Raw genomic sequence first — 14,426 nt, forward strand, 5'->3', positions numbered from 1 at the left:
AAACAGCATTATTGCCAATTGCCATGTCTGATTATTATATGGCATTTCTGTAAAGTGGCTTGCAAATATTGGTAGTTGTGGGGTGTTTTTTTCCCCTACAAATCTACAAGAAAAATACAATCTTGTAGATTAGCTATTTTCAAACAGCCCATCTACATTTAAAGTTGAAAGTGCTCCTGTTGACCTATAATAATAGTCAGGTCTTGGGCTTGTTTTCATAAACATTGTTGCTTATTTCTCTGTGCAAAATCTGGAATCACTTTTGGCATGCAGCCAAAAAGCAACAGTCAGGCTGGTTTATTTATTACATACGGATACGATTTTATATTCCTTTTTTTGTACATTTGATTCATTTTAGATGAATTTCAACAGTGTCTTTTAGCCTTAGGTGAATCCATATCGAGTATTAAAGCCCAATGTTATAATCTAACAGACACAACAGACTACATTACAACATGTTACAACATGCGACCCAACGATGTACAGACACAGCTGACACACAGTGTCACCTTGCGCTTTTGGACGCGTCCTGAAAGAAGACAGCACAGCTACTAAACGTCATTAATGTAAGTATTACTATTAGTATTGCTGGTGTTTCCTCAAAGTTCTTCTTCTTATGAAACACTGAGTCACTACGCAAGTACGCAGCATGGTCTATGGTCTTCTTCCTAGTTTAATGGCGAGTTGCAACCATTGCATATAGGTGCATACTGCCACCTACTGTATGTAGCCTGCTGCCTACATGATATATAATAATAATAATAATAATAATAATAATACCGATTTATTTATATAGCACCTTGCAAAACAAAGTGATTAGGTCAGATATATAGGATGGGGCCAGAGTAATTAATACAATTTAAAATTCCGTTTTAAACAAAAATAGGAGCAAGCGCAAGGATGCTAGAATTGGTGATTTTTGTAAGGGTTTATTTCTCAATATTGCAGACTGGATCTCCATGGATTATTCTTGAATATTTATTTTTATGAATGAGAACATGCAAATGTTTGTTGGTGGTGAGGATTAAACTTTTGTGATCGTGTTTCTCTCTATAACTGCTGCCCTGACAACATCACATTTTATGTAAACTGTAAACTACTCTGTAGTTTTATTATTTGTTAGAAAATGTTGCAATGATTGTAGTAAATTGTCAAGTTGTTTCACACTGCCATCCCAGCTTGAAAATATATAAATGAATCATGAATTAAGCTGTTTAATGAATGAAAAACAGCTTAATTCTGTTAAGAATTTAATTAATTAATAATTAATGACTAATTCATAAATGAATTAGTGTTTCACACATGCATCCCAGCTTGAACATCTATAGGCTAACTAAAATATTTCAACCAGAAGAGGGCACCCTATCACCATAAATGTTTTTACAGCGCATCAAAACGAGCCCAAATAATAGTAATTTTGAACGTTTTTCTAATGGTGAACTGAAAATAGAAAGTCTACCAGCTCACAACGCATCACAGCATGACGCATTGTGAGTTGTAGATCCCCCATTTACCATGAAATATTGTATCAAGTAGAATAACTGCTTTAATAATCATGGGTTGTAAAATAGGTATAATGCCTCATCTCTGAACCTTAGTGCTCACTCTTATGGTGTGTTGCCCAGTGTGAAAATTAAATACTTCTAGCACCTTTCTTTGATGCTCATGAACTCACGCACAGAAAATGGAACAGAAGTCCTCCTTCCGTTTACACATTTATTGGTTAAATATTGAAGGTACAAAATAGAATGCAATAGAACGGCGGGTTTGTAGATTGGCAGCATTTGTTATTTTTGACAATTCTTTGGTGGAAAACAATTTGGCATTATTGTCATGGACACGATAGACTACAATATACTCAATGAGATATTTTCATCACTACTTTGATATCGAGGCATTTGGTTTACAATTTGACATTTGATGCTACAGAACGTAAGTCTTAACAGTATACTATATTAAAATATGTACTATAAATCCACGTCTAGAAATAGAAATAAAGAATATACTTTTCTGAATTACAACATAAAAACAGAATCAGACAAATATTTACTTTGAATTCTAAAGGATGTCAGCCATGAAAACAATTAACTGGACTATAAAAATGAGCTATAAAATAAGGAACCAGGAATGTATTTACAGTAGCAGATAAGATAGTCATATTCATATTTGGCAGACATACAGTATTAAATCACTTGTGAATCAAGCAGAGTCCAGCAAAAGTCATTAAGGCACATTAGTAACAAATACAAAGACTTCAAAAGGAAAAAGGAATCAAGCCGATTCATTTAAAGCTACTACCATGTGCTCTTGCAATAATGGCTTCGTTCAGACTGCAGGCAAATTCCATTTGGTTATCAAATCTGATCGGACAGATTGTCTAGTTATTTGCAAGGGATCAGTTCGGAATAGTGTATTCCGATAGAGCTATTGCATTGATTGTTGCACTAACATGTAGGCGTGAGTAACACTTAAGTTACACTCTGTCGCAGAATGGGTCGCTCACTGGAAATAGCCAAACTAGAATGATTTTTCATTGAGAAAACATCTTTAGGAATAAGATTAGAATTGCATTTCAAAACCACCTCGGAATGTGGTTCCAAATCTGTTTTGAAATAGCCAAGTTTCCATGCTGTTCGGACCGGATAAATCTGATCCGATTCCAATCTGAATAGGCCAACAATCAGATTACCTACAGTGTGTGCGTAGCCTTTACTGTAGTGACTGTATAATAGGTGTTTCAGTTGAATTCTCGTTCGGGCAGAATGAGCGGAGCCACAAGGGTCCACAGGTACAGTGCCAGACCCAGCCAGCTGGATGAGATCTTCACCCACACCGCCGGCATGCTGGTCTTCATGGTACTGTAGTCAGAGTTTGGCCTGAAGGCAGAAGACCGTAGTGTTAGCAGGAATAAAAGCAAAAAAATAAGTCTCACAACGGACATGTTTTGTAAGGTCCCAAGTCTCAATCTGTGATTTGTAAAACAGCGTGAAAGAAGCCCCCCTACAATAGCACTCTGTTTCCTAAAAAAATACATGTAATTGTGCAATATGTACAATTATGATGTTTTCGTATTTGTATTGTATTATTTTTCAAAACCACGTAACAGCGCCACACACTGTGAGCTTGTAGATCACAGAGCTTTGAGAGGAATGAGGCCCTGGTACCAGTTGGTGAGGGTCATCATGGTGTACAGAGGCCAGGCAGAGAGTGAAAACACTTACTGTACCAAGCAGAAGGAAGGCACTGGAGCAACTCAGACAGTTTAAGCCCTTTTAATCAGCAGGGTGCAAGTAAAAAATGACAACATTTCGTATCGGTCACATCTTCGTCAGGTCAGAAAGTCAAAAGGGCTTAAAATGTCTGAGTTGCTCCAGTGCCTTCCTTCCTCTTGCTACCAGTCCTGCCTCTGAGATGCACCTGACCAGCCTACCACAGGCTTGAGGCGTGGTGTAACTCCCTTTTGTTGTACTTACTGGTACCAGTTGGTGAGGGTCATCATGATGTACAGAGAGGCCAGGCAGAGGCTGAAGTGGAAGAAGGAGTAGCTGTAGGTGACACTGTCCTCCTCGTTGTCGACGGCACGCCGCACACCATCCTCGCCCGTGGCGTCCCCGTCGTCGGCCGTCAGACCCTGGCCCTCCTCCGTCTGCATCAGCTTGTTCACCTGGGAGTTGTTGGACGAGCGGATGCTGCGGAGCAGGGGGGGGGGGTTGCATTTTTCACTAGTTTTCTATTTTGATTTTGTTTTGACATTCCTGCTGCGTTCGCAGATGTAAAGATAGAAATATTCACAGCATATTTGTTGCTTTATATCTTTGTATCTGAAGTTGAAGGCAGTTCAACTTATTTGTAGCTTTGTATCTTTTATAGCAGCTACAAACGTTAGCCTAACATTAGACATGTAGCTTCATGTCCATTGAAAATTAATGGACTGCATCTTTATGTGGCATTGACTTCAAACCAATTGAAGTCAATGCAAGCTTCCACATCAGTGGCGAATGTGCGAATGTGCGAAAATGCGACCGTTTTCGCTCTTTATTTGTTCGCTCCGGTGTTCGCTCCGGTGTCGAATTTTTAATTTGCGTCGCTAATTCGCCAGTGTGTAATGACCTTAACAGATAAGAAATAAAAACGAGTCTGCAGACCATTTTCTGCTCCCAGAAATATATTTACTTAAAATGGTACCACTTTAAGTAAATATATGTCTAGACTGTATCTTTATATCTGCCCGTGAGAACGCAGCATCAGTCTTCAATTTCAGTTTAGTTTAAATTTGATTTTAAAGCAGGTTTGCAAGTTTAAGTTACTAGAGATACTTTAATACATTTAATGTACACCTCTTAAATGCTACATGGCATAGAAAGTCGAGAAAATAGATACAAATGTGAAGTTATTAAAAGTAATTTCTTTATATTTTTAAGTTATTTGTCATATCTATACTTATACTGTGCAATTTCTGTGCATTTTAATTTTACAAAGACTAAAGGCCATTACAGAAATGTAATGTTTCATTTATCTGTTCCAATGTTCAGGGCCTAACCCAAAATGTAATTATCGTGACACAACCCTAAATTTCCCATCACGATTAATGACAATATCGTTAACTCCCAAGATCCTAGAGGTGCTGTCACACGCTTGATCCTAGAATTACCTGGCATAGAGAGTACAGAAGAAGAAGATGACAAGTCCCACAATGCCTTGCGCGTCCCACCACTGGACGTCTCCTCCCGGGGCTGTGGTCGGAGCTGGAGTCGGACTGTTACTGACCAGACTGAGCAGACTGGGGTTGCACTGACGATCTGGACAAATGTGCATAATCATGAATTAATTAATTAAATGAACCCATTAAGACCTGGTTCTCTAGTTCTCAAACGTTTTCATAATTCAAAATCATTCAAAGATTTTCAAACAATTCTTTAAAAAAAACAAATCAAAAATAGCAGATGTACAAAGCTCGCAGTGCGGCACGAAGTGACGCGATGTGATCTTGTATATCCGTTATTTTTGAATAGCCAACGCAAAAATCTAAAATGACACAGATGATATCCCGGTTTTAATGGGATAAGTATATTCAAATACATATAATATCAGATTCCCTTTAGATGAGTGGCATGAGACTCACTGGGGTTGTTGGACATGGCCGACCAGGTGATATACATGGTGTAGGCCGAGATGAGGGACGCTTGGAGCAGACCTGAACTGGGCTGAGCTTCCTGTTGAGATAATGAAAACCATTAATCACATGAACAAATAATCGAACCAGATGCAATGTATCCTTCGATCCCGGTCAAAGACAAATCAACAACTGAACCATACCTGGACCTGTTCACCAAAAGAACCTCAAGTTCAAAGAATATGACCTCATTCCCACCAATCGGTACCCAAAGGTGAACTGTGAGTATCACGGCTTGGGTTTGGCAAGTCATGTGGCAAGTACTGGGAGCTGATGGTAGGTGTTGCGCTCCACCTCAGCAATCCATCTCCCAGAGGTCTATTCTAGTGCATTGTAAAACTGGGATAGACTGCCGCGATCTGGCCGATACAGACAATAAGCCTCTCCGACCTGCTTACATACTGTTCTTACTTATAAACTCACCGGCCAATATATTGGACACACCTCTCCTACAATGTTAACACCAATTTCTAATCTGCCAATCATATATTATTAATATTAGTAATAGACAGTAATAGTAGTAGTAACATGGTGCATTTATATAGCTCTTTTATCCATAGAGCTTTACATAGATTGTGCATTTCATTCACCCATTCACACACACATTCATACACCGATGGCGGAGGAAACCGTGCAAGGCACCAACCTGCTCATCGGGAGCAGTTATGTGTTCAGAGCCACCCTACAGTAGTAGTAGTAGCATTGTTATTATAATTATTATACTTTATTTAAAAAAGACATCCATTCTTCAGAGAAGTAATCGATAAGAAGACAGGGTGTGTCTGTAGTGGATGACCTGGACTTTAGGCAGGATGGACACGACGGAGACGATGATGCAGAAGATGAAGTTGAGGCTGATGAAGACCTTGTGCTCCGTGCATCCCTCTGGCTGGGTGTAGAACACGTAGAAGAGAACCATGGCACTGAAGGCCGCCGTGAAGAACAACAATGTGAACGACAGCAGTGCTGAAAAGAACCAACAATTATTTTTTAACAAAAAAGGTGTAGAGCGTTGGTTCTCAAAGTGGCGTCCGTGGACCGTCTTGAGGAGTCATTGGGGGATTCCAGGGGGTCCCCCAGCAAAATATGTTAATACATTTTAATCCCTTTATCAATATTTTATACATTGGCTGTTCAGCAGATGTACTACAAGCTCACGTACAGAACATCACTTTGTGCTGCGAAGGGTTTGAATAGTTAAGATTTAACTATTCAAAACCATAATGGAAAGAAATTGGGCCTCTTCCTTACTTCCTTCACAGGTCTGACCTATTATACTTAATAAGGTTCCGGTCCATTTAGTGTAGCATTCTCTTCCATTCTCTCAAACATTTTAATTTTAAGGAGTGTACAAATGGAACCAAATCAATGAGTCAATTTGGCACAAATCTTTTTCCGCCCGTCTTTCAGAAGCTAGACTGGGCAAGATCTCAATTGACTGGGACAATGGATACTGCGCTTCCGTTTGTAAACTCTCATAGAGGTACAGACCCAAAAGGGGCCATTTGGAACCCACTCAAGGAACCATGAGGGTCCCTGGACCACACATTCAGTCCCACTGGTGTAGCAGAATGTTTCCAGTGAACCAACATGCACAATATCAGCACTGTCCCTGCTGTCTGTTTGATCAGGATGGAAAACAACCTTAAGAAAGGAAGAGGCCCATTTTCTTTCAAAGCCTAATGGTTAGGACAAGGCTAACGTAACAACATTAGTGTGTTTGTGTGTGCGGACTGCGGACAGCACTGCTGTGTGGTCTACCTGCAAACCAGCACTTGGAGTTGCCTTCATCTGCCTTCTCAAGCCAGGACTGGTTCCAGGAGTGAGCAAAGTCCACCAGCAGGATAAGCTGGATGATGATGAAGATGAACGAGCCGATCGCACCAAAGTAGTACCACACTGCAACCAGAAAATACACCGTCACATAAAGTAGTACCACACTGCAACCAGAAAATACACCGTCACATAAAGTAGTACCACACTGCAACCAGAAAATACACCGTCACATAAAGTAGTACCACACTGCAACCAGAAAATACACCGTCACATAAAGTAGTACCACACTGCAACCAGAAAATACACCGTCACATAAAGTAGTACCACACTGAAACCAGAAAATACATGAAAATGTCAAATCTGCAACACAATCTTGTACAATATGTAGTCTCTCTCAGAGAAGGGGCCTGAAAAAAGAAAAGAAAAAAAAAACATTGAAGACCACTCGTTACAGTATATACCTGTAGTGAAGGTTCCATCAGGAATGAAGAAGGCTCCAACAGTGATGCCAACCAGGATGAGGAACTTGAAGAACCAGAATCTGAGTGTCAACACAGAGACAAATCCATTTAATTACACCCCTCGTCTTAAAACAACCACTGATTTCCGGGCAGTGAGAAAAGAGGTTTTCAACTGGTCCCTGACCATGCATTCAATCACTAATGCAAGGGTCTGTTTTTGTGAAACCTGACTAGTGAAAGCTCATGAAAATGTAGAAGACCTAGTCATACATGAGTCATACTGAGGACCTAGTCCTGATTTGCTGCCACACGCTGCTGTCATGTATTGGTTACTCAGGTCACATGACCAGGTAACAGGAAGCAGGTAACATAAATCTTTAGAGACACCCAATGTTATGTAACGTAATGTTATGATTGAGACCGGCCGGTTGAGAGGAGCGTTCGTTACTAAATAAAGAAACCAGTGCTTCTTTCACCTGACAAATATCACTATGTGATCATTTCTTGTTTATTGTTTAGGTAAATTTAAGCTCTGTCACATGCAGTGTTAATTTTGATAGCAAATTTGTATTTAGTTTCAGTCAGTCTATTGAATACAATTCCATTTAATTTTAGTCATCTGAAATGTTTTACTTTGTCTAGTTTTAGTTGACTAAAGATTTAGAATCCTACATCTACAGTTGATTTAGTTGACTAAATGTTATGTTGGTGGGCCTTGATGGCGTCGTAATGCCTGATTTACACTTTATGTGTGGAGAAACTTGTTGATCTACTCGTAGATGTGAGCTTGTAGATCGGCTATTTTTCTCAGTACGCTCAGGTACTGAACCAGGTATAAAAATGACTTGTCTTATTTCCACTGGATCTCCTGTCCACTATTCCGTTCCCAACATTTTAGTCTAGTTTGTATCTGATGACGATATCGTCAGTATATTTAGTCATAGTTTGTCATCATTGATTAGTTTTTGTCAGTGAACAATTTTCGCCAAGGTTTTAGTCGACAGAATGTACACCGTCTGAGCCCAATTTAAGTCTGGGTGGTAGCAGTGGTATGTTCTACCGTTTTACACTATATACGTAGTATGCCGTGCTAATCATTTCATCCACTGACTACGTGCAAGCCTATATTTGTGCATGTTGTGCAGGGACGTCTGAAAAAAACCTAGGCTACATCACTGGGTGGTAGTCCCTGGCTGTTCACAATATGGAGGAGCACTGTGCTATTATGACCAGAAGAGGGAAGCATTGTTTCCATAGAGTGTGAAAGTGAGAGAGTATGTGTGTGTGTGTGTGTGTGTGTGTGTGTGTGTACCCGTTCTGTATGGCGGCTCGGGGGTCCTTGCTGCTGCGGACGCGGATCATGATGATGGAGAACAGGAAGAAGAAGCAGGTCATGGCGAAGCACACACGGTACACCGACTTGTAGCCCACCACGAGATCACAGTTCACATGGCCGGGGATCAGCTGCGTGCCCTCCACACAGAAACCTGGAATCTGGTTGGATAGAAACACAGAAATTAATGCCAGGTACCACCCAGACATACAGAATCAGAATCAGTTGTCACATCACAGTTAGTCTCACGTATCCAGACAACTATTCCACAATCTCTGAATGCTATAGTCTGGAAATACACCTCCCGAAATCCGAGTAAGGAAGCTGCCATTTCCGTTCACGAAAATATATTTTAAAATATCTTTACAGCTTATTATTTGATTTCCTTTTCTGCTAAGCAACAAGCTATATATGCTTAGATTATTTATATTTATATTAGGATGAATTTGTGCGACTGTAAAGAAGTGGGGAGGAGGCTCCACTTCCGCTTTATATTTTACTCATGATAGAACTTCCGTTGCTCCAGACTGTATGATGGAAGCATTTGGAAATTGCGAGAGGCAACGTGAGACTACATCACAGTTAACAACAGGTGTAAAGCAGTGAGTGATTTCATTTTTTTTTCCTGTGTGTTTTGTTTTGTCACTAGTAGAGCCCTGAGGGACTCCCATCAACATCACATGAGGTTTATGTGGTTATGGTGCCGTTTCAAGGACCAGTTTGTGCAGCTTGGAAAGGTTGAAAAAACAACACATATTTCACATGGTTAAAAACCACATCAGGCAGGCGGTATTCATGACAGACAGACAGAAAAACTAAATGCATATTTTAAAAATCACTGGCCGCAGTCAGCGCAGTGTGCGTTTTAAGTTCAATTGTGTATGCTTTAAAATGATTGTACTGTTTTTGCTTGATCAGAAAACAAATAACAATTAAATGAGAAAAAGAAAAATCGCAGAAAAATCACAGACCTTCTTCAGCTGTGTCTCCATGCCTGGTAGGATCATGATGACAGACAGGAAGGTGCCCAGCAGCAACAGGAAGGAGAAGGCCAGACGGGTGACGGTGGAACTGAAGGACGCTGGGCAGCATGAGGACAGCAGACAGGGTGCTGATCCACACAGACAGGAGGCCTGCAGGACACACACACACACACACACGGTTGTCACAAAGTATAAAATTCATAAAAATGCCAGTAATGTTTTGGCATATTTTTCAGTTATTTGTCATATCTGGCCTGTGCAGTGTGAGCCTTTTCGTTACAAAGCCTGAAAGGCAAACAAAAATGTAATTTCTATTCATAGCTTTGCTTGTAGATGAGCCATTTCCATTCCACTATTTTTAATTTATGGTATTGAAGGTGTAAGTCATTTCTTTGTATATTTATGTTATTTGTCGTATCTACCCCGTGGCATTTGGGTTTGTGAAGCAGCCCAAAAGCTGCCAAACATACATGTCATTTTTGAGTGGTGCAAACCACTCCAACAACCAGCTTTGTCTGTACCCGTGTACCTGTACGTGTGTGTACCTGTACCTGGGACCCAAAAAAATGAGCATGGTTACTATGGTCACTGACATTACGTCAGACCACAGCTGATCAGGCTATATAAGACCTTGCACCACTCAGTTCACACGGGTGTGATTTTTTGTTTATATGTTCCAATGTTCAATGCCCAAATCACAATTAAATTGTTAATAGCACTTCATTGGTGGGATTGTGGCAGCCCGACAGACACTGACACTGACAGACGTTTAAAAAGGGGCACTTCACCCCGTTGAACCTTATCTAATCATATAATTGATCCTCACTAATGCTCATTATAAGATGACACCATTTCATCTACTCACTCTGTGTACAGAGGAGTGCTGTAGACAGTTCAGAAACCTGCCTACTAGACAGTGACATGTAAGCATGCAGTTTTCAACTTTCAGAACTCAGATGTGTCATTATGTTCTTATTAATGCAATGGCTTCGATGTCATCATGCAACATTTCAAGGACGAGAACTGAGCTTGGAATTTCCAATGATGATGTCACTAGTGGTCAGGGTCTGTGAACTGTCCACAGCACTCCTCTGAGACACAGAGTAAGTAGACAGACATTGTGCCATCTTATAATGAAGACCTATTATAGGAAGATAAGGTTTAAAATGGGTGAAGTGCTCCTTTAAGACACACACACACACACACACACACACACACACACACACACACACACACACACACACACACACACACACACACACACACACACACACACACACACACACACACACACACACACACACACACACACACACACACACACACACACACACACACACACACACACACACACACACACACACACACACACACACACACACACACACACACACACACAATTTATGAGTGCATTCAATATAATGTTCGCAGCAGATCTGCCAGCTTTTTACAGTTTACAAGCTTACAGATCGTCTACACCAGCGCTCAACCAAGTGCAAATGAGGCAGAACTCTGGGCCATCTATCTCTAATCCCTAAACCAGACATCGAAGTGTCAAATCCAAAGCCTAACGTATCTAAGAAAAATACAAAATCGATGATAAAATAAGTGAAAACCAGAAAAATGGTCCTCACAATAATGTCTGTTTCTCAAATTGTACTACTTGTGGGGACATTTGGTTCCAACAAGTATAGTAATACACACCCCCCCCCCCCCCCACACAGAGGGCATGAAGATTTAGGAGGACAGCACAGGACAGTGACTCACGCTGTTGTTAAACTGATGGATAGCCCTCTGGGGTGTGTGTGTGTGTGTGTGTGGGGGGGGGGCATGGATGCATGGCCTGCCCTGCAATGACTGTGACTAGTTTGCACACACCAACATGTCGATGCCCGCACGCAACCAAGCATAAAATGACTCTAGCATAAAATTGGATCTCTTCTCTACTAGTCCCTCGCTAACATTTTAGTTTAGTTTTCATTTATTAATGAAATTGTCAATATATGTATTAATAATATAGTGTTAATTTAGTTTATCAGTGAAAAAAGGTAGTTGGACAAACATTTTTGCCCGATTTTTTAGAAGATTAATTAGAGGCTGTGAACTAAAATAATACCTACATTGGATCCATTGGAACACAGTCTCTTTATTCTCATTTCACAAGTGATGTTTTGGTCATACGAGGTTCCCACGCGACAGCAACGATTAGCACAACCCAGTGTGTATACTGTTGTCATGACAACCTTGTCTCCTCTCGCTGTATCCTTCTAGACAAACAACTATTGAATTGATGATGCACCGGTCCGACACACATCAACCCTGAACTGATGCTGAGCTCTCTGTCTCCCTCTCATCCTGTAAGGAATTATCTATCTCTCTCTCTCTCTCTCTCTCTCTGAGTTCACCCCAAAAAATATTTATTTTCTATCAATTATACTCCCCATGAAGCCTTGAATTATATTATTTTTTAGTTTTTTTCACATAACTGAGCCAATAATTTGATGACCGGGTCATCGGTCAACAGTTTGAGTCTCCGCCGTTCATCAATTTATTAGCTTAGGAGAAATCTCCATGAATTCAAGGCATTTTCCTGCGTGCAGTACTTAGTTCAGACTAGTCATTGGTCCGACAAACGACAACCTACATCAAACCCTGACCTAACCATAACCGCAAGCACAGGAGCAGCACATGTCCAACATGCGGGACACATGTCAGACTAATGCTCCAGACGCCGGTCATCAATTTTTTGGCTTACTAAAAATCTCCATGAATTCAAGGCTTGATATCATGGGGCGTGTGACCGTGTGTGTGTAATTGTTTTGAAATAGGTACTGGGAAGCCACAGCGGGGTGAGGAGGCAGACGTTTATTTTGCACCCGTGTTCAAATATCCTCGTGGACAGACGGACACAGACAGACAGACACGGCAGACCTTACTAAGCTGTGTGTGAAGCAACTTTGTGACATCACCGTTATCCCAACCCGCAATTAAAATAGGCCTACTATAATGACATCACTCTCATCCCCTTAACCCATTAATAGTCTTGCGTCGCCAGATTGTTGCCTCTCGCAATTTTCTAATGCTTCCATCATACAGTCTGGAGAACGGAAGCTCTGATCACAAGCAAGAGATAAAGCGTAAGTGAAGCCTCCTCCCCACTTCCGTTTGCGTGCGTAGTACTGTGTACCATGTGTGATTTAAAATCAACACCAGTAACTATTTAACCAAAGATTCTATCTGTGTGAAATGTACACGTGTATAGCACAGGATGTGTCCTTTATAAGGGAAACATTCATTATTATTATGGTATAAATAAGTAAACATTCATTGGAAAATGCATAGATATTTTTATGAGACCAAATATGGACAAACTCACGCCTTGACGGGCATGCAGAGATACGACACATAGAAATGAAGTGTAAATATAATCGATTATTTGCAAGGTGTTACGATTTTACATTGATAGAAGTCACACAATATGATGCGTTTCTGTTTAAATATCGATAGAATTGGAGTTACTGACATTGTCTTTACCTGACCAAAACCAATGTTTTTGTGTGTTATTGTGTTAGTGTGTTATTGTCTCTCTAGCTCTATAAAAACAAAACAAAATGTCATACAATCAGAAGAGTACCCATTTATCAGTCTTCCTGGCTGAGGCTCTTCCATTTCCAAATTTGTCTGTTCATTTCTACAATGTCATAGCTTCCAAATCAACTTGCTCATCACTGTATGAGTTTGCTCTCCCCTGATTGGATAAAAAAATTGTATCCCGAGTGGCTGCCGACCTGAACATGATTGTTTTCTCTTTGTTTACTGTAAAGAGCTGAAAGTGAAACCTCTGTTTGGGGGAAAAGTAACACTCTCAGTCTATGATTACTATCACAACAGAGCTTATTTTAACAAAAGAAAATCTCTACAGCACATTTAACTATCTTGGGAGAACATTACAGTAGCTAGCCTAGAACACAAAGACACCGCCACAGTTGCCTGTGAAACCCCGGAAATCAAGTTTTGAAAGCGTTTTTACACATGATTAAACATACGGAAATAACTAAAACTGAAAGAGTCAATAAAACATTGATTGTTCCATAGTGTCAATGCAGCAATTGAGGACGATGTGTAAATGAAACAATCGATCAGCAAGCAAACCTACCGTGTCGTGTTCGATGTTCGCCCTCGCGAATCTAAACAAACGGACGTGAATGTAGGTCGATTTGTTTTGACATGTTTTTTGTTAAATTACTTGTCTTAATAAAACGTATACTTACACAGCTGGCCAGTGAGCACAACGCCAGACAGGCTCCCATGATGTTTATTTAACCCTTTCTGCTTTTACAATAAATGTGTTTTAAACCCGAAACCTGAAGTTTAGTGCGTAAGTTTATAAGAATCCAACGACGACGCACTCGGCACTTCTGGTCTGGATGGAAGCAGCTGTTGTGTTGTAGCTGTAGCGGCGGCGGCGCCTGTAGGGCGTGTTTTAATGTGTTTTAAGATAGGAAACTGCTTTTGGTGTAACGTCGTGACGTCATTATTCTACACTAAACTGATACCACACACTTTCTTGGGTAAAACCAGTATTCCTAGTTTGTAAACTAGGAATACTGAAAGAAAGAAAGAAAGAAAGAATAAAATGTTCCACTTGAAGATAATTAATTAAATAAAAACATTGTGATATGAAATGTGAAATGGACCCT

The 14,426-nt window shown here is 40.4% G+C and overlaps 1 protein-coding gene across 1 annotated transcript; it reads right to left on the reverse strand.

The window, feature by feature from the left end:
- Positions 1-1,682: 1,682 nt before the first annotated feature.
- Positions 1,683-14,198, reverse strand: LOC306938456 (serine incorporator 1-like). Its single transcript, XM_079522644.1, has 10 exons — positions 13,998-14,198; positions 9,715-9,876; positions 8,723-8,904; positions 7,411-7,490; positions 6,935-7,072; positions 5,970-6,139; positions 5,123-5,213; positions 4,652-4,799; positions 3,474-3,689; positions 1,683-2,876 (listed from the first exon to the last, which is right to left on the reverse strand). The coding sequence occupies exons 1-10, from the start codon at positions 14,034-14,036 to the stop codon at positions 2,738-2,740; spliced, it is 1,365 nt and encodes a 454-aa protein (XP_079378770.1). The 5' UTR covers positions 14,037-14,198; the 3' UTR covers positions 1,683-2,737.
- Positions 14,199-14,426: the final 228 nt, after the last annotated feature.

This window comes from Electrona antarctica (genome assembly GCF_951216825.1).
Source record: "Electrona antarctica genome assembly, chromosome: 15".
In the NCBI taxonomy this organism is placed as follows: Eukaryota; Metazoa; Chordata; class Actinopteri; order Myctophiformes; family Myctophidae; genus Electrona; species Electrona antarctica.